Source organism: Cyclopterus lumpus, chromosome 10, assembly GCF_009769545.1.
Source record: "Cyclopterus lumpus isolate fCycLum1 chromosome 10, fCycLum1.pri, whole genome shotgun sequence".
NCBI classification, from domain to species: Eukaryota; Metazoa; Chordata; class Actinopteri; order Perciformes; family Cyclopteridae; genus Cyclopterus; species Cyclopterus lumpus.
Window position 1 is genome coordinate 12,894,200 of NC_046975.1, and position 25,489 is coordinate 12,919,688.

At 41.5% G+C, this 25,489-nt stretch overlaps 4 protein-coding genes across 4 annotated transcripts; all 4 read left to right on the plus strand.

Moving 5' to 3' along the window:
* The first annotated feature begins 900 nt into the window (after window positions 1-900).
* On the plus strand, window positions 901-8,535 carry LOC117737984. The gene is made up of 3 exons (XM_034544244.1): window positions 901-3,301; window positions 5,171-7,628; window positions 8,520-8,535. The coding sequence occupies exons 1-3, from the start codon at window positions 901-903 to the stop codon at window positions 8,533-8,535; spliced, it is 4,875 nt and encodes a 1,624-aa protein (XP_034400135.1).
* Window positions 8,536-9,147: 612 nt separating this feature from the next.
* LOC117737741 (protocadherin gamma-A11-like) lies at window positions 9,148-11,562 on the plus strand. Its single transcript, XM_034543890.1, has one exon. The coding sequence runs from the start codon at window positions 9,148-9,150 to the stop codon at window positions 11,560-11,562; it is 2,415 nt and encodes an 804-aa protein (XP_034399781.1).
* A 2,045-nt stretch (window positions 11,563-13,607) lies between these two features.
* On the plus strand, window positions 13,608-20,904 carry LOC117737985. The gene is made up of 4 exons (XM_034544245.1): window positions 13,608-16,008; window positions 16,582-16,642; window positions 17,893-20,306; window positions 20,900-20,904. The coding sequence occupies exons 1-4, from the start codon at window positions 13,608-13,610 to the stop codon at window positions 20,902-20,904; spliced, it is 4,881 nt and encodes a 1,626-aa protein (XP_034400136.1).
* Window positions 20,905-21,663: 759 nt separating this feature from the next.
* Window positions 21,664-24,069, plus strand: LOC117737742 (protocadherin gamma-A11-like). Its single transcript, XM_034543892.1, has one exon. The coding sequence runs from the start codon at window positions 21,664-21,666 to the stop codon at window positions 24,067-24,069; it is 2,406 nt and encodes an 801-aa protein (XP_034399783.1).
* Window positions 24,070-25,489: the final 1,420 nt, after the last annotated feature.

Consider the following 25,489-nt stretch of genomic DNA (forward strand, 5'->3'; position numbering starts at 1 on the left):
TCTAAATGCTCACAATATTTTAGACTGAGTATTCCTTGAATGCAATGTGTTAACTTACAGCATTAGCATTACACTGTATGTGATATGATGAAAAACACAGTTCAGTCTGCAGTCCAAAAATCAAATATAAGCCCAACCTCCTTGGTCACAACTCAGTAGTACATTTCCACATCGTTTCAATCTGCATAATTCCAAAGTGAAGATAGTTTTTTCAATGTAAGCAATACAGGTCATGAAGAGTGTAAACACATTCATCTGTGTTACTTGATCTTAATCCAGTAAACTGGAGATGTGAATAAGTGGAGAAATATAAAAAATATATGAATACCATTTCATCAGGACATCCGTTCTCATACAGTTTTGAAATTAAATGGAAGAGGAACAAATCCATCTAAAAGTCCCCATTATTCAGACATCGTTTGTAAAATGATCCTGCCTGTTATTGTGAAACAATGTCTCTTTTCGAGAGAGTAACATTTGATATTGTGTCTTCTTTATCTATCTCACGTGTGCACGCTGTGTACCATCTCGTCTCAATAGTCATTGTAGAACAACCCTATAGTAAAGCTATTTAGTTTTAGTTTTTAATGTGTATTACATAAATATTACTGAATCGGTCAACATTTTAAATATATAAATACCAAAATCCGATATGGGGCTGTTATACCTAAACTAGCACTCATGGTGTCAGTACCAGCAAACGAGAATAAGGCACAGTCTTTCTCCACCCTTCTGCCTCTGCGAATGTAAAGCCGGACTCTGCTGTTGTACCGTAGTTGAACAAAAAAAAACATATCGTGTTGGATTGCTATGCCACAATTGTGTAGATTTTAAAATTGTTTTCATTTTTTACATTTCTTCTCCTACTTCGTAGTGTATATCGTTTTTCTCCCAGTAGCAATGGGATGCAGACGATTTGCGCGTCTTTCCGGCCTTGCTTTCATATTTCTTGTCCTCCACCCCGTCTATGGAGACCTGAGCTACTCGATCCCGGAGGAGATGAAACGTGGATCTATTATTGGAAATATCGCTAAGGATCTGGGACTTGATTTGGGAAGACTGTCTGCTCGTAAGGCCCGTATCGATACTGAAGATAGCAGTGTTAAATACTGCGGTATAAATATCAATACCGGAGACTTGATTGTACAAGAAAGGATCGACAGAGAAGGGCTTTGTGTGAAAAAGGCATCATGTGTTCTGAACCAGGAACTCGTATTGGAAAACCCTCTTGAACTGCACCGTATTAGTATCCGCGTTCAAGATATCAACGATAATTCACCACAATTCAAAGAGGATTCGCTTAAAATAGAAATTCGAGAATCGGCAGACAAGGGTGCGCGTTTTCTTCTCGGAGAAGCACATGACGGAGACATCGAAGAAAATGCTGTTCAGAGCTACTTACTTCAGCAGAATGACCATTTCAAACTAAATGTCAACACGAAATCTGGCGGAAGGAAATATGGTGAATTGGTCCTAGACAAAGAATTAGACAGAGAGGACAAACAAGAGATAATGTTGTTGCTCACCGCATTTGATGGAGGCTCTCCTCAGAGATCAGGTACTGTAGTCATACACGTAACTGTACTTGATGCTAATGATAACGTACCAGTGTTTAGACAGGCCATTTATAAAGCCAGTCTGCCTGAAAACTCTCCTCTGGATACATTGGTGATAACAGTGAGTGCTACTGATGCAGACGAAGGATTAAATAGCGAAATTACTTACGGATTTGACCACGTTTCAGATGAAAATAGCAACGTATTTTCTTTACACTCTAATTCCGGAGAGGTAAGAGTAGCTGAAACTATTGATTACGAGAAAGTATCGTCGTACGAAATGCAGATCAGTGCGAAAGATGGTCTGGGATTGGTTTCTTACTCAACCTTAATCATTGAGATAACGGATGAAAATGACAACGCTCCTGTGATATATCTGAAATCCCTGACTAGCCCCATACCTGAGAACATGTCACCTGGTACAGAGGTGGGCATCATTAATGTGCAGGATAGAGACTCTAGGACCAACAGACAGGTCCGCTGCTCCATTCAGCAACACGTCCCCTTTAAGTTGGTTCCTTCTATTAAAAACTATTATTCTCTGGTGACCACAGGACAACTGGACCGTGAACTAGAGTCTGATTACAACATTACAATCATTGCCACTGACGAGGGCTCTCCACCTCTGTCCTCCTCTAAAACTGTCCAGTTGTCTGTAGCAGACATCAACGACAACCCACCTGTGTTTGAGGAACAGTCCTACAGCGCTTATGTGACTGAAAATAACAAACCTGGCTCCACTTTATGTTCCGTTACTGCTCGAGACCCCGACTGGAGACAAAACGGTACCGTGGTTTATTCTCTGTTACCTGGTGAGTTGAACGGCGCCCCGGTGTCCTCCTATCTATCTGTTAACGGAGACACGGGAGTGATCCACTCTGTGAGGTCGTTTGATTATGAACAGTTCAGGAGTTTTAAAGTGCACGTGATGGCCAGAGACAACGGTTCTCCTCCGCTCAGCAGCAACGTGACCGTCAGTGTGTTCGTATGGGATGTGAATGACAACTCTCCTCAGATACTGTACCCCGCCCCGGAGGGCAACTCCTTCATGACCGAGCTGGTCCCCAAAGCTGCACACGGAGGCTCTCTGGTGTCCAAAGTGATCGCGGTGGACGCGGACTCCGGACAGAACGCCTGGCTGTCCTATCATATAGTCAAATCCACTGATCCGGGTCTTTTTACCATTGGTCTCCACACCGGAGAGATCAGGACCCAGCGGGACATTTCTGAGTCTGACAGCATGAAACAGAACCTCATTGTGTCCGTTAAGGATAACGGACAGCCCTCTCTCTCTGCCACCTGCTCCATGTATTTACTTATTTATGATAACTTGGCTGAGGTGCCAGAACTAAAGGATATTTCTCATGACGAGAAGAACTCCAAACTGACCTCGTATCTGATCATCGCGCTGGTGTCTGTGTCCACATTTTTCCTGACCTTCATCATCATCATCCTGGGTGTGAGGTTTTGTCGCAGGAGAAAGCCCAGTATATTGTTTGATGGAGCAGTTGCCATCCCCAGTGCATATCTCCCTCCTAATTACGCAGACGTTGACGGCACAGGAACTTTACGCAGCACCTACAATTATGACGCGTACCTGACAACAGGTTCTAGAACCAGTGACTTTAAGTTCGTGAGTTCTTACAATGACAACACGCTGCCTGCTGACCAGACTCTGAGGAAAAGTCCATCAGACTTTGCTGATGTGTTTCGAGATTGTGATGCTTCTTCTGAGGTAGGAACATGTTCACATATCTTTTGACAAATTTTCTTACTTATTCAGACAAGTTTGTAAAACTGTAAATCACTTACGCTGTTGGCTATCTGCTCTAATCTTTTCTGCAACTTTCTCTGTCTCTGTCGGTTCAAAGTTGGGGTAAGCGAATGTGTTGCTATTTTTTTGTTTAGCTCTACACGTGTTCCCTATTGTTGGCCTTCGTTTCAGCACTTTAATTATTTCAGTTGTTTGTCTCTTTAGTTTTTGATTCAGTGATCCTTTTTTTGAGTTTAGGGGAATTACTTTCCATTGTTGTCAGTCTAAGTGTCTTGATTGTGTAACGATTCATTAAGCATTTGTTATTTGGCTATATTACACACAAACATCAATTGTATTTCATATTGGTGAGCATCTTTGTAATATTTCCATCGAAACATCATGGATTTTTCATGTACTTCCCCTCACATGTTTCATCCCACATGCTCTTTTCGGTCCTTTGTGTTTACACATTTTTAAAATACTTGTGTTAAGTCAAAGATAATACTGTGATTAGAATAATTGTATTTTCAACTCATTATATTTACCTCTTAATCAGTTCGTCTGTGTCATTCTAATGGAGCCGCATTTCTTCGTGCCTCTGTCCCTGGTGCTGAACAGCGCGTTTGCTCGATTGATGCATCTGTCTTGTTATGCGTTGACCTTTGAAAATAGAAATTAATTATGTGTTGGAATGTAGTTTTTTGTATGATCGGAAATTCTTCACTTTGTCAGTAACGTTGGACCTCTGGTCTTGAATTATAAGAATTACATAATGTGATATGAATCATATCCCCAGTCAGTAGTGTTATGTCTTTGATTGATACTTAATAGCATACACGTTACATCCATGTTTAAAGTTATCTCCGTTAGTAGTTTACATTCCATAACATTCAGTGACAGTGCAACAAGTAAAGTTTTATTGTGAAGAAAATAAAGTCATCCTTCCAGAGTGGTGGAAAGAATTTTCCATTCAAACTGTCAGACATTTTCCTGCTTGATACTGTTGTCGACATTTATATATTTTGTTTTATCATTTATATTATTATTATTTCTAATATTATCATTGACTATTCGACCAATTGATCTACATACGTTGGTAATCTTAAACAACATTAATCTCAAAATCTATTAAGCTCGTGGCAAAGATGCCATCTCAAATACAAGATGAAGAACAATCATTAGCTTCTTCATGGGTGAGGCTTCTGTAATTATTGTTCCAGTTGACTCTAATGCCAACATCTCTTGAATATATAATGTTGCGGGACTCCAGTGGACAGACTGACTCTCTAGAGTTGGGCTCAACTTTAACTGCGGAACAAAAGGTACAAAACCAGGGACATGAACGGTGGAATTTGTATTATTTACTAAAGGTACCGGAGATACATAATTGAGTGTGGAACAATTCAGAACCAATCCGTGGTCAGATAGTGTACATCGTTGGGGAGTGTTATCTTATTATGATCACTAGTCATTATTTAAAGATGAATATTTATAAAAGTATTATATCACAAGGAGAACAGCATCTCATTTTATTTAAAAAGTAAATTACACAATACTTCAGCGTGACACTGCTTGATACCTTATTCGAGTGCATTTTTATTTAAACATTAAACATGAACTTTCGGATAGTAGATTTTAGAATATTGCTATATTTCCTTTGTACTCACGGTGTCACTATAGACCAGCTAAGGAGTCAAGTGTTCAGGCGGCTTTGCACACCACCCATTATTTTGATGGACCCGCCTTGTGTTTTTTATTTCATTCAACACCGACGACTAATGCTTGGAAGGCACACATATTGATCGAATAGAGGTCTTTTAAATGCTCGATATTAACGTGTTTTAACTTGTGTATCTCTGTCTGAGGATGATGACCAGAAAGCGTGTTGTTCAAAGCTATGGCTTTGTCTTTTTCTTTGTTGTGGTGCAGTCTGCACACGGAGACCTGAGCTATTCTGTACAGGAGGAACTCAAGCGCGGATCTGTTATTGGAAATATCGCCAAGGATCTCGGCCTGGAGGTGGGAAGGCTGTCTGCTCGCAAAGCTCGTGTTGACATGGAAGGAAACGACGGACAGTATTGCGGGATTAACCTTCGAAACGGAGATTTAATTGTTGCGGAAAGAATCGACAGAGAGGAGCATTGTGGAGAAAAGCCTTCATGTGTTCTTAAATTCGACTTGCTATTAGAAAACCCATTGGAGTTACACCGGTTGTCCCTGCAGGTGCAGGACATAAACGACAATGCACCAATTTTCCCGAAGGATATTATAAAGCTTGAAATAACAGAGTCAGTTGAAAAAGGAGCTCGGTATCGTATTAATGCAGCACACGATGCCGATATAAACAAGAACTCAGTTGAAAGCTACATTTTGCAACAAAACCCTCACTTTGTTTTCAGTAGTCAGACGACAAGTGCTGGTAGTAAATATGGTGAGTTGGTTTTAGATAAAAAATTGGACCGAGAGGAGCAGCAGGAAATGAAATTATTACTCACAGCTGTAGACGGTGGTTCTCCTCAGAGATCCGGTACAGTAGTCATACACATATTTGTACTTGATGCTAATGATAACGCCCCAGTTTTTACTGAGGCCGTTTATCAAGCCACGTTACCGGAAAACTCAGGTATTAATACTCTAGTTATCACTGTAAGTGCATCAGATGCAGACGAAGGTGTCAACGGAGAGGTTACTTATGAATTCAGCCGACTGTCTGATAAATCACGAAATATGTTTTCACTAAATGAGAAAACTGGAGAAATCATTGTAACAGGTAACATTGATTATGAAGAGGGATCGAAGTATGAAGTGATTGTGGAGGCCAAAGATGGTTATGGAGTATCTTCAGAAGCTAAAGTGATTATTGAGATCACTGATGTAAATGACAATGCCCCTATGGTATATCTGAAATCACTGACAAGCCCGATACCCGAGAACGTGTCACCTGGTACAGAGGTGGGCATCATCAACGTGCAGGATAGAGACTCTGAGACTAACAGACAGGTCCGCTGCTCCATTCAGCAACACGTCCCTTTTAAGTTGGTTCCTTCAATTAAAAACTATTATTCTCTGGTGACCACAGGACAACTGGACCGTGAACTAGAGTCTGATTACAACATTACAATCACTGTCACTGACGAGGGCTCTCCACCTCTGTCCTCCTCTAAAACTGTCCGGTTGTCTGTAGCAGACATAAACGACAACCCACCTGTGTTTGAGGAACAGTCCTACAGCGCTTATGTGACTGAAAATAATAAACCTGGCTCCACTTTATGTTCCGTTACTGCTCGAGACCCGGACTGGAGACAAAACGGTACCGTGGTTTATTCTCTGTTACCTGGTGAGGTGAACGGCGCCCCGGTGTCCTCCTATCTATCTGTTAACGGAGACACGGGGGTGATCCACGCTGTGAGGTCGTTTGATTATGAACAGTTCAGGAGTTTTAAAGTGCACGTGATGGCCAGAGACAACGGTTCTCCTCCACTCGGCAGCAACGTGACCGTCAGTGTGTTCGTATCGGATGTGAATGACAACTCTCCTCAGATACTGTACCCCGCCCCGGAGGGCAACTCCTTCATGACCGAGCTGGTCCCCAAAGCTGCACACGGAGGCTCTCTGGTGTCCAAAGTGATCGCGGTGGACGCCGACTCCGGACAGAACGCCTGGCTGTCCTATCATATAGTCAAATGCACTGATCCGGGTCTTTTCACCATTGGTCTCCACAGCGGAGAGATCAGGACCCAGCGGGACATTTCTGAGTCCGACAGCATGAAACAGAACCTCATTGTGTCAGTGAAGGATAACGGACAGCCCTCTCTCTCTGCCACCTGCTCCATGTATTTACTTATTTCTGATAACTTGGCTGAGGTGCCTGAACTGAAGGATATTTCTTATGACGAGAAGAACTCCAAACTGACCTCTTATCTGATCATCGCGCTGGTGTCCGTGTCCACCTTTTTTCTGACCTTCATCATCATCATCCTGGGTGTGAGGTTTTGTCGCAGGAGAAAGCCCAGACTGTTGTTTGATGGAGCAGTTGCCATCCCCAGCGCGTATCTCCCTCCTAATTACGCAGACGTTGACGGCACAGGAACTTTACGCAGCACCTACAATTATGACGCGTACCTTACAACAGGTTCTCGAACCAGTGACTTTAAGTTTGTGAGTTCTTACAATGACAACACGCTGCCTGCTGACCAGACTCTGAGGAAAAGTCCATCAGACTTTGCTGAAGTGTTTGGAGTTTGTGATGCTTCTCCTGAGGTAGGAACACCTTCCATATTAATGAACCATCTAAAATCAACTACTTTCGAAACTCTGTACCAATATCCGCATACGGAAACCGAACAGCTCTTAAAGCAACAATCTCCCATCCACTCACCTTCTGCACACTCACATACACATTTCCTCAATGTGCACACTATTTGTCACTTCATTGTTGTGAATAATGTTTGCACATTTGTTTTCCTCAAGTCTTTTATATCTGTTTGCATGATTGCTGCATTTTATGTTTCATTCGGGAAGCATGTCTGAAATACGCTAGTTTCTCTCTCCTTGGTGCTGATTTCTGTTTGATCTTCTGGTGCATTTTGTAAGCAATTTTCTTTGTTTTTTAAGCAGTTGTCATTTTCCCTTTGCTGAATTGGGTTTCAGTATATTTGTTTTTTACACACTTTGCTCAAATAATGTGCCTTTGGATGCCTTCACTTTTCAATGTAAACTGCAGTTTCAGTAACTTTTCTCGATTTATATTTATTAGAGGTTTACTAGTATTAACGGATGTTGAGGCATATTAGAACAGTATGAATACAATATAATACTAGTCTCTGTCTTTCTTCCGTTTACATGTGAGAACATATCTCTTTGTTGCATATTAGTTGACGTTAAAGCATTCATGCAAATATCTTTTTATGATATCTGATCTTTGCTCAGAGTCATCTAAATGCTCACAATATTTTAGACTGAGTATTCCTTGAATGCAATGTGTTAACTTTCAGCATTACACTGTATGTGATATGATGAAAAACACAGTTCAGTCTGCAGTCTAACAATCAAATATAAGCCCAACCTCCTTGGTCAAAACTCTGTAGTAAATTTCCACATTGTTTCAATCTGCATAATTCCAAAGTGAAGATAGTTTTTTCAATGTGAGCAATACAGGTCATGAATAGTGTAAACACATTCATCTGTGTTACTTGATCTTAATCCAGTACACTGGAGATGTGAATAAGTGCAGAAATATAAATACATATATGAATACCATTTAATCAGGACATCCGTTCTCATACAGTTTTGAAATTAAATGGAATAGGAACAAAACAATCTAAAAGTCCCCATTCTTCAGACATCGTTTCTAAAATGATCCTGACTGTTATTGTGAAACAATGTCTCTTTTCGAGAGATTAACATTTCATATTGTGTCTTCTTTATCTATCTCACGTGTGCACGCTGTGTACCATCTCGTCTCAATAGTCATTGTAGAACAACCCTATAGTAAAGCTATTTAGTTTTAGTTTTGAATGTGTATTACATAAATATTACTGAATCGGTCAACATTTTAAATATATAAATACCAAAATCCGATATGGGGCTGTTATACCTAAACTAGCACTCGTGGTGTCAGTGTGTACCAGCAAACGAGAAGGCACAGTCTTTCTCCACCCTTCTGCCTCTGCGAATGTAAAGCCTGACTCTGCTGTTGTACCGTAGTTGAACAAAAAAAAACATATCGTGTTGGATTGCTATGCCACAATTGTGTAGATTTTTAAAAATCGTTCATTTTTTACATTTCTTCTCCTACTTCGTAGTTTAGTGTATATCGTTTTTCTCCCAGTAGCAATGGGATGCAGAAGATGTGCGCGTCTTTCCGGCCTTGCTTTTATATTTCTTGTCCTCCACCCCGTCTATGGAGACCTGAGCTACTCGATCCCGGAGGAGATGAAACGTGGATCTATCATTGGAAATATCGCTAAGGATCTGGGACTTGATTTGGGAAGACTGTCTGCTCGTAAGGCCCGTATCGATACTGAAGATAGCAGTGTTAAATACTGCGGTATTAATATCAATACCGGAGACTTGATTGTACAAGAAAGGATCGACAGAGAAGGGCTTTGTGTGAAAAAGGCATCATGTGTTCTGAAACAGGAACTCGTATTGGAAAACCCTCTTGAACTGCACCGTATTAGTATCCGCGTTCAAGATATCAACGATAATTCACCACAATTCAATGAGGATTCGCTTAAAATAGAAATTCGAGAATCGGCAGTCAAAGGTGCGCGTTTTCTTCTCGGAGAAGCACATGACGGAGACATCGAAGAACATGCTGTTCAGAGCTACTTACTTCAGCAGAATGACCATTTCAAATTAAATGTCAACACGAAATCTGGCGTAAGGAAATATGGTGAATTGGTCCTAGACAAAGAATTAGACAGAGAGGACAAACAAGAGATAATGTTGTTGCTCACCGCATTTGATGGAGGCTCTCCTCAGAGATCAGGTACTGTAGTCATACACGTAACTGTACTTGATGCTAATGATAACGTACCAGTGTTTAGCCAGGCCATTTATAAAGCCAGTCTGCCTGAAAACTCTGCTTTTGATACATTGGTGATAACAGTGAGTGCTACTGATGCAGACGAAGGATTAAATAGCGAAATTACTTACGGATTTGACCACGTTTCAGATGAAAATAGCAATGTATTTTCTTTACACTCTAATTCCGGAGAGGTAAGAGTAGCTGAAACTATTGATTACGAGAAAGTATCGTCCTACGAAATGCAGATCAGTGCGAAAGATGGTCTGGGATTGGTTTCTTACTCAACCTTAATCATTGAGATAACTGATGAAAATGACAACGCTCCTGTGATATTTTCGAAATCCCTGACTAGCCCCATACCTGAGAACCTGTCACCTGGTACAGAGGTGGGCATCATCAACGTGCAGGATAGAGACTCTGAGACTAACAGACAGGTCCGCTGCTCCATTCAGCAACACGTCCCCTTTAAGTTGGTTCCTTCTATTAAAAACTATTATTCTCTGGTGACCACAGGACAACTGGACCGTGAACTAGAGTCTGATTACAACATTACAATCACTGCCACTGACGAGGGCTCTCCACCTCTGTCCTCCTCTAAAACTGTCCAGTTGTCTGTAGCAGACATCAACGACAACCCACCTGTGTTTGAGGAACAGTCCTACAGCGCTTATGTGACTGAAAATAACAAACCTGGCTCCACTTTATGTTCCGTTACTGCTCGAGACCCCGACTGGAGACAAAACGGTACCGTGGTTTATTCTCTATTACCTGGTGAGGTGAACAGCGCCCCGGTGTCCTCCTATCTATCTGTTAACGGAGACACGGGGGTGATCCACGCTGTGAGGTCGTTTGATTATGAACAGTTCAGGAGTTTTAAAGTGCACGTGATGGCCAGAGACAACGGTTCTCCTCCGCTCAGCAGCAACGTGACCGTCAGTGTGTTCGTATCGGATGTGAATGACAACTCTCCCCAGATACTGTACCCCGCCCCGGAGGGCAACTCCTTCATGACCGAGCTGGTCCCCAAAGCTGCACTCGGAGGCTCTCTGGTGTCCAAAGTGATCGCGGTGGACGCGGACTCCGGACAGAACGCCTGGCTGTCCTATCATATAGTCAAATCCACTGATCCGGGTCTTTTCATCATCGGTCTCCACACCGGAGAGATCAGGACCCAGCGGGACATTTCTGAGTCTGACAGCATGAAACAGAACCTCATTGTGTCAGTGAAGGATAACGGACAGCCCTCTCTCTCTGCTACCTGCTCCATGTATTTACTTATTTCTGATAACTTGGCTGAGGTGCCTGAACTGAAGGATATTTCTTATGACGAGAAGAACTCCAAACTGACCTCGTATCTGATCATCGCGCTGGTGTCTGTGTCCACATTTTTTCTGACCTTCATCATCATTATCCTGGCTGTGAGGTTTTGTCGCAGGAGAAAGCCCAGACTGTTGTTTGATGGAGCAGTTGCCATCCCCAGCGCGTATCTGCCTCCTAATTACGCAGATGTTGATGTCACAGGAACTTTACGCAGCGCCTACAATTATGACGCGTACCTGACAACAGGTTCTAGAACCAGTGACTTTAAGTTCGTGAGTTCTTACAATGACAACACGCTGCCTGCTGACCAGACTCTGAGGAAAAGTCCATCAGACTTTGCTGATGCCTTTGGGGATTGTGATGATTCTCCTGAGGTAGGAACATGGTTCCTATCATAGATGTATACACACACACACACACACACACACACACACACACACACACACACACACACACACACACACACACACACTTACACGCACACACACAACTTGTCTCTGTTTGTTCATTCAAGTGCTCTCAAACACATCAGACTTTGCTGATGTGTTTGGAGATTGTGATGATGCTCCTGAGGTAGGAACATCTTCTATATTAGTTAAGTAATCATCCTGAAAAAGCTCAATTTTTTTATCGCTTTCTTTTCTTGCAGTTCCGCTTTCTGTGGTTTTGATTGAATATAAGTGTCAAACGTAATGATGCTGCCTTCAGAATTAAGCAATGTGTATTTGCTGACAAGATTTTGCTTTCAAGGAAACCCGTTTAAATGATTCCCTTGTGCTCTCTCCTTGGTGCTGAACTCCATTTAATAATAGACAAATTCATGACTAACTTACAACTCTTGTTTATTCGGATGTAATTTTCTTCTTGCCAATTTCTTTCCAATTCAAACTCGTTAACAGTTGTTATGATATTAGTACCCAGAGCTTCTCTTTCTGCTTGGGCCGGGCTTCCTTTATCTGCTCCATGTGTGCAATGCCAAACATATGTTCTCTTTTCTAAAATGTATATCAATATTGTACTCGGATGATATGGTATTTTCTTTTCCATGGTTTTGCATGATTTTTTTTTAATGTATTATTTTACTTGCTATATATTATATTTTGTTCTCCATGCGCAAACATTATTACTCAACTCATTGAAGTACCCTTATTGTTAGAGGTGTTTTCACACCATAATTATACTGGAGGAATACGTTTTAAAATCAATGATAAGGTCTTGTATCTTTGGAAATATTTTATGGAACTTTGTTAATCTACTAATTAAATATTGAGGACAATGAATTCACATTATCTCTCCATAGAAATCGAAGAAATTGAGATTTCGTTTTTACAAAGAACCTCGCAAAAGTAGTTTATGCTTCCTGTCAAACTCAGATTTGGTCTTTTTTATGTGTTATATCTTCTAACATAATTATTTTATTAGCACTATCTATCCCTGTGTAATAGCTGATGGTCAGCTTCTCTGAAAATGTGTTACAATTCATGGTTAATTCAGGGAACAATAGCAAAAGGTGTAACACGCTCAAATAAAAGATGTATTCTTTTACTGATGTTTACTACAACAACATAACACTTATTCAAATGAAATTGTTCTTGCTCACTAGGTTAAGGATTCATCCATATACCTTATTTGTAGATATATAAATGACTGATGTTTTTTGCATCCAAATTGTCAAATATTTCATGAAAATCATGGCAATAGATCACCACAAATTACAACACTGTTGGTGATTTTCGGAGGCTCACAATAATATACAGTCACTTTGAATGATTGTTCAGAAGGTTTAATCTCATTGGTTATCATTCCTATAAATATTGTTCCCTATATGTTTTCAATCTGAAAAATTAAAAGATACAAAAGTGTGTGACCAAAAATAATATTAGAAGACATTTAACAACCATTTGACCTAAAATGAAAGTGTCCCTCCCTCTCTTCTGTCAATGTTTTGACATCCCAACGATTCTCTGAATGCATTGGACTGTTTTTGCGACACAGTTTGAATAGTTGTATGTTATTCCCCACTTATTGTGTTTTATTTTTCAATGTTTTACATCACGAGAGGGCAAAGCTGTCCTGTATTAAGGTATGTTAATCATACAATGGCAAAGCTATTATTATAATTAGTATTATTGTTGTTGTTAGTTTGAACAACAGGTTATCTAAAAAGGTCCATATTTCAACATGTCACATCTCCGTCATCGTCGTGTTATACCCCGACAAATACTCATGGTGTCAGTGTGTACCAGTGAACAAGAGGGCTGGGTAACTCTCCACCCTTTTATCTCATCGAATGTAAAACCTGCTTCTGATATTGTACTGCAGTTGACAATATCGCTTCGTGATACTGCAGCGTGAATATTGTCTTATATTGGAGAAAGTCACAGCGATATTTCTGAATATCTGGACATACTTTGTGGCAGTACAGGTGATTCTCTCAGTAACTATGGGGTGGAGCAGATTTACGCGTCTTTCCGGCTTTGCTTTTATATGTATTGTCCTCCACCCCGTCTATGGAGACCTGAGCTACTCGATCCCGGAGGAGATAAAACGTGGATCTATTATTGGAAATGTCGCTAAGGATCTGGGACTTGATTTGGGAAGACTGTCTGCTCGTAAGGCCCGTATCGATACTGAAGATAGCAGTGTTAAATACTGCGGTATAAACCTCAACACCGGAGACTTGATTGTTCAAGAAAGGATCGACAGAGAAGGGCTTTGTGTGAAAAAGGCATCATGTGTTCTGAACCAGGAACTCGTATTGGAAAACCCTCTTGAACTGCACCGTATTAGTATCCGCGTAGAAGATATCAACGACAATTCACCTCAATTCAATGAGGATTCACTTAAAATAGAAATTCAGGAATCGGCAGTCAAAGGTGCGCGTTTTCTTCTCGGAGAAGCACATGACGGAGACATTGGAGAAAATGCTGTTCAGAGCTACTTACTTCAACAGAATGACCATTTCAAACTAAATGTCAACACGAAATCTGGCGGAAGGAAATATGGTGAATTGGTCCTAGACAAAGAATTAGACAGAGAGGACAAAAAAGAGATAATGTTGTTGCTCACCGCATTTGATGGAGGCTCTCCTCAGAGATCAGGTACTGTAGTCATACACGTCACTGTACTTGATGCTAATGATAATGCACCAGTGTTTAGCCAGGCCGTTTATAAAGCCAGTCTGCCTGAAAACTCTCCTCTGGATACATTGGTAATAACAGTGAGTGCTACTGATGCAGACGAAGGATTAAATAGCGAAATTACTTACGGATTTGACCACGTTTCAGATGAAAATAGCAACGTATTTTCTTTACACTCTAATTCCGGAGAGGTAAGAGTAGCTGAAACTATTGATTACGAGAAAGTATCGTCCTACGAAATGCAGATCAGTGCGAAAGATGGTCTGGGATTGGTTTCTTACTCAACCTTAATCATTGAGATAACTGATGAAAATGACAACGCTCCTGTGATATATCTGAAATCACTGACTAGCCCCATACCTGAGAACGTGTCACCTGGTACAGAGGTGGGCATCATTAACGTGCAGGATAGAGACTCTGAGACTAACAGACAGGTCCGCTGCTCCATTCAGCAACACGTCCCCTTTAAGTTGGTTCCTTCTATTAAAAACTATTATTCTCTGGTGACCACAGGACAACTGGACCGTGAACTAGAGTCTGATTACAACATTACAATCACTGCCACTGACGAGGGCTCTCCACTTCTGTCCTCCTCTAAAATTGTCCAGTTGTCTGTAGCAGACATCAACGACAACCCACCTGTGTTTGAGGAACAGTCCTACAGCGCTTATGTGACTGAAAATAACAAACCTGGCTTCACTTTATGTTCCGTTACTGCTCGAGACCCCGACTGGAGACAAAACGGTACCGTGGTTTATTCTCTGTTACCTGGTGAGGTGAACGGCGCCCCGGTGTCCTCCTATCTATCTGTTAACGGAGACACGGGGGTGATCCACGCTGTGAGGTCGTTTGATTATGAACAGTTCAGGAGTTTTAAAGTGCACGTGATGGCCAGAGACAACGGTTCTCCTCCACTCAGCAGCAACGTGACCGTCAGTGTGTTCGTATCGGATGTGAATGACAACTCTCCTCAGATGCTGTACCCCGCCCCGGAGGGCAACTCCTTCATGACCGAGCTGGTCCCCAAAGCTGCACTCGGAGGCTCTCTGGTGTCCAAAGTGATCGCGGTGGACGCAGACTCCGGACAGAACGCCTGGCTTTCCTATCATATAGTCAAATCCACTGATCCGGGTCTTTTCACCATTGGTCTCCACACCGGAGAGATCAGGACCCAGCGGGACATTTCCGAGTCTGACAGCATGAAACAGAACCTCATTGTGTCAGTGAAGGATAACGGACAGCCCTCTCTCTCTGCCACCTGCTCCATGTATTTAATTATTTCTGATAATTTGGCTGAGGTGCCAGAACTGAAGGACATTTCTTATGACGACAAGAACTCCAAACTGACCTCTTATCTGATCATCGCGCTGGTGTCTGTGTCCACCTTTTTTCTGACCTTCATCATCATCATCCTGGGTGTGAGGTTTTGTCGCAGGAGAAAGCCCAGACTGTTGTTTGATGGAGCAGTTGCCATCCCCAGCGCGTATCTCCCTCCTAATTACGAAGACGTCGACGGCACAGGAACTTTACGCAGCACCTACAATTATGACGCGTACCTGACATCAGGTTCTAGAACCAGTGACTTTAAGTTCGTAAGTTCTTACAATGACAACACGCTGCCTGCTGACCAGACTCTGAGAAAAAGTCCATCAGACTTTGCTGATGTGTTTGGAGATTGTGATGCTTCTTCTGAGGTAGGAACATGTTCACATATCTTTTGACATTTTTTCTTACTTATTCAGACAAGTTTGTAAAACTGTAAATCACTTACGCTGTTGGCTATCTGCTCTAATCTTTTCTGCAACTTTCTCGGTCTCTGTCGGTTCAAGTCTAAAGTTGGGGTAAGCGAATGTGTTGCTATTTTTTTATTTAGCTCTTCATGTGTTCCCTATTGTTGACCTTCCTTTCAGCACTTTAATTATTTCAGTTGTTTGTCTCTTTAGTTTTTGATTCAGTGATCCTTTTTTTGAGTTTAGGGGAATTACTTTCCATTGTTGTCAGTCTAAGTGTCTTGATTTTGTAACGATTCATTAAGCATTTGTTATTTGGCTATATTACACACAAACATCAATTGTATTTCATATTGGTGAGCATCTTTGTAATATTTTCATCGAAACAACATGGATTTTTCATGTACTTCCCCTCACATGTTTCATCCCACATGCTCTTTTCGGTCCTTTGTGTTTACACATTTTTAAAATACTTGTGTTAAGTCAAAGATAATACTGTGATTAGAATAATTGTCTTTTCACCTCATTATATTTACTTCTTAATCAGTTCGTCTGTGTCATTCTAATGGAGCCGCATTTCTTCGTGCCTCTGTCCCTGGTGCTGAACAGCACGTTTGCTCGATTGATGCATCTGTCTTGTTATGCGTTGACCTTTGAAAATAGAAATTAATTATGTGTTGGACTGTAGTTTTTTGTATAATCGGAATTTCTTCACTTTGTCATTAACGTTGGACCTCTGGTCTTCAATTCTAAGAATTACATATCGTGATATGAATTATATCCCCAGTCAGTAAAGTGTTATGTATTTGATTGCTACTTAATAGCATACACGTTACATCCATTTTTAAAGTTATCTCCGTTAGTAGTTTACATTCAATATCATTCAGTGACAGTGCAACAAGTAAAGTTTTAATGTGAAGAAAATAAAGTCATCCTTCCAGAGTGGTGGAAAGAATTTTCCATTCAAACTGGCAGACATTTTCCTGCTTGATACTGTTGTCGACATTTATATATTTTGTTTTATCATTTATATTATTATTATTGCTAATATTATCATTGACTATTCGACCAATTGATCTACATACGTTGGTAATCTTAAAAAACATTACTCTCAACATCTATTAAGCTCGTGGCAAAGATGCCATCTCAAATACAAGATGAAGAACAATCATTAGCTTCTTCATGGGTGAGGCTTCTGTAATTATTGTTCCAGTTGACTCTAATGCCAACATCTCTTGAATATATAATGTTGCGGGACTCCAGTGGACAGACTGACTCTCTAGAGTTGGGCTCAACTGTAACCGCGGAACAAAAGGTACAAAACCAGGGACATGAACGGTGGAATTTGTATTATTTACTAAAGGTACCGGAGATACATAATTGAGTGTGGAACAATTCAGAACCAATCCGTGGTCAGATAGTGTACATCGTTAGGGAGTGTTATCTTATTATGATCACTAGTCATTATTTAAAGATGAATATTTATAAAAGTATTATATCACAAGGAGAACAGCCTCTCATTTTATTTAAAAAGTAAATTACACAATACTTCCGCGTGACACTGCTTGATACCTTATTCGAGTGCATTTTTATTTAAACATTAAACATGAACTTTCGTATAGTAGATTTTAGAATATTGCTATATTTCCTTTGTACTCACGGTGTCACTATAGACCAGCTAAGGAGTCAAGTGTTCAGGCGGCTTTGCACACCACCCATTATTTTGATGGACCCGCCTTGTGTTTTTTATTTCATTCAACACCGACGACTAATGCTTGGAAGGCACATATATTGATCGAATAGAGGTCTTTCAAATGCTCGATATTAACGTGTTTTAACTTGTGTATCTCTGTCTGAGGATGATGACTAGAAAGCGTGTTGTTCAAAGCTATGGCTTTGTCTTTTACTTTGTTGTGGTGCAGTCTGCACACGGAGACCTGAGCTATTCTGTACAGGAGGAACTCAAGCGCGGATCTGTTATTGGAAATATCGCCAAGGATCTCGGCCTGGAGGTGGGAAGGCTGTCTGCTCGCAAAGCTCGTGTTGACATGGAAGGAAACGACGGACAGTATTGCGGGATTAACCTTCGAAACGGAGATTTAATTGTTGCGGAAAGAATCGACAGAGAGGAGCATTGTGGAGAAAAGCCTTCGTGTGTTCTTAAATTCGACTTGCTATTAGAAAACCCATTGGAGTTACACCGGTTGTCCCTGCAGGTGCAGGACATAAACGACAATGCACCATTTTTCCCGAAGGATTTTATAAAGCTTGAAATAACAGAATCAGCTGACAAAGGAGCTCGGTATCGTATTAATGCAGCACACGATGCCGATATAAACAAGAACTCCGTTGAAAGCTACATTTTGCAACAAAACCCTCACTTTGTTTTCAGTAGTCAGACGACAAGTGCTGGTAGTAAATATGGTGAGTTGGTTTTAGATAAAGAGTTGGACCGAGAGGAGATGCAGGAAATTAAATTATTACTCACAGCTGTAGACGGTGGCTTTCCTCAGAGATCCGGTACAGTAGTCATACACATCATTGTACTTGATGCTAATGATAACGCCCCTGTTTTTACTGAGGCCGTTTATAAAGCCACATTACCTGAAAACTCAGCTATTAATACTCTAGTTATCACTGTAAGTGCATCAGATGCAGACGAAGGTGTCAACGGAGAGGTTACTTATGAATTCAGCCGACTGTCTGATAAATCACGAAAGATGTTTTCACTAAATGAGAAAACTGGAGAAATCATTGTAACAGGTAACATTGATTATGAAGAGGGATCGAAGTATGAAGTGATTGTTCAGGCCAAAGATGGTTATGGACTATCCTCAGAAGCAAAAGTGATTTTTGATATCATTGATGTAAATGACAATGCCCCTATGGTATATCTGAAATCACTGACTAGCCCGATACCTGAGAACGTGTCACCAGGTACAGAGGTGGGCATCATCAACGTGCAGGATAGAGACTCTGAGACTAACAGACAGGTCCGCTGCTCCATTCAGCAACACGTCCCTTTTAAGCTGGTTCCTTCTATTAAAAACTATTATTCTCTGGTGACCACAGGAACACTGGACCGTGAACTAGAGTCTGATTACAACATTACAATCACTGCCACTGACGAGGGCTCTCCACCTCTGTCCTCCTCTAAAACTGTCCAGTTGTCTGTAGCAGACATCAACGACAACCCACCTGTGTTTGAGGAACAGTCCTACAGCGCTTATGTGACTGAAAATAACAAACCTGGCTCCACTTTATGTTCCGTTACTGCTCGAGACCCCGACTGGAGACAAAACGGTACCGTGGTTTATTCTCTGTTACCTGGTGAGGTGAACGGCGCCCCGGTGTCCTCCTATCTATCTGTTAACGGAGACACGGGGGTGATCCACGCTGTGAAGTCGTTTGATTATGAACAGTTCAGGAGTTTTAAAGTGCACGTGATAGCCAGAGACAACGGTTCTCCTCCGCTCAGCAGCAACGTGACCGTCAGTGTGTTCGTATCGGATGTGAATGACAACTCTCCTCAGATACTGTACCCCGCCTCTGAGGGCAACTCCTTCATGACCGAGCTGGTCCCCAAAGCTGCACTCGGAGGCTCTCTGGTGTCCAAAGTGATCGCGGTGGACGCGGACTCCGGACAGAACGCCTGGCTGTCCTATCATATAGTCAAATCCACTGATCCGGGTCTTTTTACCATTGGTCTCCACACCGGAGAGATCAGGACCCAGCGGGACATTTCTGAGTCTGACAGCATGAAACAGAACCTCATTGTGTCCGTGAAGGATAACGGACAGCCCTCTCTCTCTGCCACCTGCTCCATGTATTTACTTATTTCTGATAACTTGGCGGAGGTGCCAGAACTGAAGGATATTTCTTATGAGGAGAAGAACTCCAAACTGACCTCGTATCTGATCATCGCGCTCGTGTCCGTGTCCGCCTTTTTTCTGACCTTCATCATCATCATCCTGGGTGTGAGGTTTTGTCGCAGGAGAAAGCCCAGACTGTTGTTTGATGGAGCAGTTGCCATCCCCAGCGCGTATCTCCCTCCTAATTACCCAGACGTTGACGGCACAGGAACTTTACGCAGCACCTACAATTGTGACGCGTACCTGACAACAGGCTCTAGAACCAGTGACTTTAAGTTCGTGAGTTCTTACAATGACAACACGCTGCCTGCTGACCAGACTCTGAGGAAAAGTCCATCTGATTTCGCTGATGCGTTTGGGGATTGTTATGATTCTCCTGAGGTATGGACATGGTTCCTATGTACACACACACACACACACACACACACACACACACACACACACACACACACACACACACATACACACACACAACGTGTCTGTGTTGTGAGTGCTCTTCTTGTTATGCCCACTGTTTTCAACTAATTTCTCTGTCCTTGGTGCTGAACAGCTTCTGTCATTTCAGAAACTTTTTGTTTACTTTTTTCCACACTTTCAACAATTTGACTCCACTACTCGGCCTGATATGTGATTGAAATAACCAATTGGACTTTAGGAAGTCCACTTGTAGTTACATATGATGATAACACCAAATAGTTAAATGCATGTGATGCGATGTGAGGACCTGGGACAGGGATGTCGTATGTGTACAGAGTGTAAAGCCCTCTGAGGCACATTTGTGATATTGGGCTGTATAAAATAAACTGAATTGAATTGAATCGTATATGTTTAACGATTTAAATGGAACTTAAATATATAAACACATACCTGCGTTAATTCTTTCAAGGTTTAGTGCCTCATTGTAAAATAACTTAACTTAAACTTTTTCAGAAACACTTTTATAACTCTGTATAGATGTGCAACACGTGCTTGTATGTATTGTGGTGAATTTAGATTAACCATTAATCATCCAGCTTCAGATAGTCAGCAAAACTATCTGGACTTCATTTATTTAAATGTTTTGCTGTAAAGAATATAGTCAAACAATATGAATGAGACAACATTAGAAACGATTAAATGAAAGATAAACAATTCACCATTCTGATCTTGGATTCAATCAGCGAGGGAAAACATGTTAGGGTCATTGTATCCGGTGTAAAAAACACTAATGCAGGTTAGCATTACATCCTGGGGGAGGAAATATACAGGTTTGGTTACCAACTGTAACAAAACTCCAATTAGAAAAGTGTAGTCATATTTGTATATGCTAACATCCATACATTCATAGCCTGAACTTTAATACCAGGGTGCATTTTACGCATACTGGAAGACTTATTTGTTGACGTTGCTTGTTTCTCTATTGTTTCCTGATTTAAATCTCAAGGATAACTGAAGTTTCAACTAGTGCTTCTTAATCATAGTTGTATAGAGTTTGTTTCATTCACATATAAACTTAAATATAAGCAAAAAATGTTTTTGAAGTGTTCCGTTTTATTCATGATTATGAGTGTTTTTTGTCGAATTTGACTCACGGTGGCGCTATACACCAGCCTTAAGATGTTTGAATTCCTCTAGCCTATAGTGTGGACGAACATCGTTGTGCTCCATTGTCAAAATAGGAACAATCAACAGCGACTTCCGTCGCTGTTGCTTTTTGCGTTATGCGGTTGAACGGAATTGTTCGTTTTATTGCTCAACCTGTTAGGAACCAATCGACGATGATGGATTCTAAAATAATCTGGTTTCCAGCGTGCTGCTTCTATTTCCTCCTGTTTTTTCTTCATGTCGCATATGGAGACATGAGCTACAATTTTCAAGAGGAGATGAAGCGAGGATCAGTTATTGGAAATGTGGCCAAGGATTTGGGGCTCGACAGGGCGGCGTTCTCCAACAGAAGAGCTCGCATTGACACCGATGGGACTGATACACGTTACTGTGACATAAACCTGAATAACGGAGAGTTGATTGTCGGTGACAGGATGGACCGAGAGGGGCTTTGTGGAGAAAAGGCTTCGTGCATCCTAAAGCACGAGCTTGTGTTGGAGAATCCTCTCGAGCTCCATCGGATTAATCTACACATTCAAGATATTAATGATAACTCCCCACAATTTAAGGAAGACTTGATTAATATAGAAATGCAAGAGTCGGCAGTCCGGGGAGCTCGTTTTGTGATTGAAGAGGCGCACGATGCGGATGTAGGACAGAATTCAGTTCAGCAGTACAGCCTTAAAAAGAATGATCATTTCATCTTGTCTGCTGATGGAAACACAATAGAGCTTGTTCTTGAAAAAGAGCTTGATCGTGAAAAACAACAAGAGATCAATTTACTCCTTACAGCTTTAGATGGAGGCTCCCCTCAGAGATCAGGTACTGTAGTCATACACGTCACTGTACTGGATGCTAATGATAACGCCCCAGTGTTTAGCCAGGCCGTTTATAAAGCCAGTCTGCCTGAGAACTCCCCTGTAGATACTGTAGTGGTCACAGTTAGCGCTACTGATGCAGACGAGGGGATCAATGGTGACGTCACTTATGAATTTGGACATGTTACTGACGATGTGAAGAAGATATTTAGTATTGACCGTAAAGTTGGTGAGATACGAGTAATTGGCATTGTTGACTATGAAACTACGACCTCATTTGAAATACGCGTTAAAGCAAAAGATGGGTTAGGGCTGTCATCATATGCTAAAATAATAATTTCGATCACTGATGCGAATGACAATGCACCTGTAGTCAATTTAAAATCCATAACAAATCCAATAGCAGAGGACACCCCACCTGGTACAGAGGTGGGCATCATCAACGTGCAGGATAGAGACTCTGAGACTAACAGACAGGTCCGCTGCTCCATTCAGCAACACGTCCCCTTTAAGTTGGTTCCTTCTATTAAAAACTATTATTCTCTGGTGACCACAGCACAACTGGACCGTGAACTAGAGTCTGATTACAACATTACAATCACTGCCACTGACGAGGGCTCTCCACCTCTGTCCTCCTCTAAAACTGTCCAGTTGTCTGTAGCAGACATCAACGACAACCCACCTGTGTTTGAGGAACAGTCCTACAGCGCTTATGTGACTGAAAATAACAAACCTGGCTCCACTTTATGTTCCGTTACTGCTCGAGACCCCGACTGGAGACAAAACGGTACCGTGGTTTATTCTCTGTTACCGGGTGAGGTGAACGGCGCCCCGGTGTCCTCCTATCTATCTGTTAACGGAGACACGGGGGTGATCCACGCTGTGAGGTCGTTTGATTATGAACAGTTCAGGAGTTTTAAAGTGCACGTGATGGCCAGAGACAACGGTTCTCCTCCACTCAGCAGCAACGTGACCGTCAGTGTGTTCGTATCGGATGTGAATGACAACTCTCCTCAGATACTGTACCCCGCCCCGGAGGGCAACTCCTTCATGACCGAGCTGGTCCCCAAAGCTGCACACGGAGGCTCTCTGGTGTCCAAAGTGATCGCTGTGGACGCGGACTCCGGACAGAACGCCTGGCTGTCCTATCATATAGTCAAATCCACTGATCCGGGTCTTTTCACCATTGGTCTCCACACAGGAGAAATCAGGACCCAGCGGGACATTTCTGAGTCTGACAGCATGAAACAGAACCTCATTGTGTCAGTGAAGGATAACGGACAGCCCTCTCTCTCTGCCACCTGCTCCATGTATTTACTTATTTCTGATAACTTGGCTGAGGTGCCAGAACTGAAGGATATTTCTTATGACGACAAGAACTCCAAACTGACCTCGTATCTGATCATCGCGCTGGTGTCCGTTTCCACCTTTTTTCTGACCTTCATCATCATCATCCTGGGTGTGAGGTTTTGTCGCAGGAGAAAGCCCAGACTGTTGTTTGATGGAGCAGTTGCCATCCCCAGCGCGTATCTCCCTCCTAATTACGCAGATGTTGACGGCACAGGAACTTTACGCAGCACCTACAATTATGACGCGTACCTGACAACAGGTTCTAGAACCAGTGACTTTAAGTTCGTGAGTTCTTACATTGACAACACACTGCCTGCTGACCAGACTCTGAGGAAAAGTCCATCAGACTTTGCTGATGTGTTTGGAGATTGTGATGATTCACCTGAGGTAGGAACATGGTTCCTATCATAGATGTATACACACATACACACACACACACGCGCACACACACACACACACACACACACACACACACACACACACACCCACACACACACACACACACAGCCAACTTGTCTCTGTTTGTTCATGTGAGTGCTCAGTTGATTATACTGTTTTAAACCAGTGGGGTGAATTTGACTCTCCCAGCTTCTCGCTGTCCTTGTGGCTGTATTTCAATTAAGTGATCTTTTTTAAGATTTTGGCTTCATTTATTCATGCTTCATGATACGCTCTGAATGAATGAATGACCTTTATTCTATTTCTAACATGAATTTCATCTGTCTTATCCTGTCTGTGTTTTGTTCTATTATGATTGAGACTTGTTGTTGTGTCTTTTTTTTTACCCTTTGTTGATCATTAAAATACAGAGTGAGTTTCATAAAGGCAGACAGGTCATGTTGACAGAAAGAGGGACTTTTCTTTCCCGGTTACCCAGAGAGTTTTCTTCAAGTACATTTTATCAGCTGTCTGATGTTTTTTTCTGGATTGACTGGGTTTAAAGTGATTGTTCTTAATTTGTGTCTTTGGTATGTTGCCATCTCCGGTTGTTTTAACATGTATTATGTTCTATCGAAAGTGTTCAATCTAATGCAACTTCTATCTTGTTGCTGCTCTAATCGCAAGACAGAGGTTTTATTCAATTGTATTTTTCAGAAAAGAGCAATGGTTGGTTCATTGCATCTCTAACTGGTGTGGTGTATTGCAATTGCCTTGATTCACCAAAGTACTTGTAGATCTGCAGTACACAAGTTGGTAGACGTATACCGGTGGTCTTTAAGGGGCATGGCCTTTTTTTCTGAAACAAACGCCAAATACACCTCTCTCTCCCACATCTCACTTTTCATTCAGTCACACACACACACACACCGTGTCTCTGTGTTGTGTGTGCTCTTCTTGTTATGCCCACTGTTTTCAACTAATTTCTCTGTCCTTGGTGCTAAGCAGCTGCTGTCATTTCAGAAACTTTTTGTTTACTTTTTTTCCCACACTTTCAACAATTTGACTCCACTACTCTGCCTGATATGTGATTGAAATAACCAATTGGACTTTAAGAAGTCCACATGTAGATACATATGATGACAACGCCATGTAGTTAAATGCATGTATATGTTTAATGACTTAAGTGGAACGTATACTGTATTATACCTGTGTTAATTCTTTAAAGGTTTAGTGCCTCATTGTAATGAAAAAAAATAACTTAACTCAAAACTTTTTGAGAAACACTTTTATAACTCTGTAGATGTGCAACACATGGTTGTATTGTGGTGTATTTAGATTAACCATTATTCATCCAGCTTCAGATAACTAGTCAGCAAAAATATCTGAACTTATTTTATTTAAACGTTTGGCTGTAAAGGATGCAGTCAAACAATATGAATGAGACAACAGA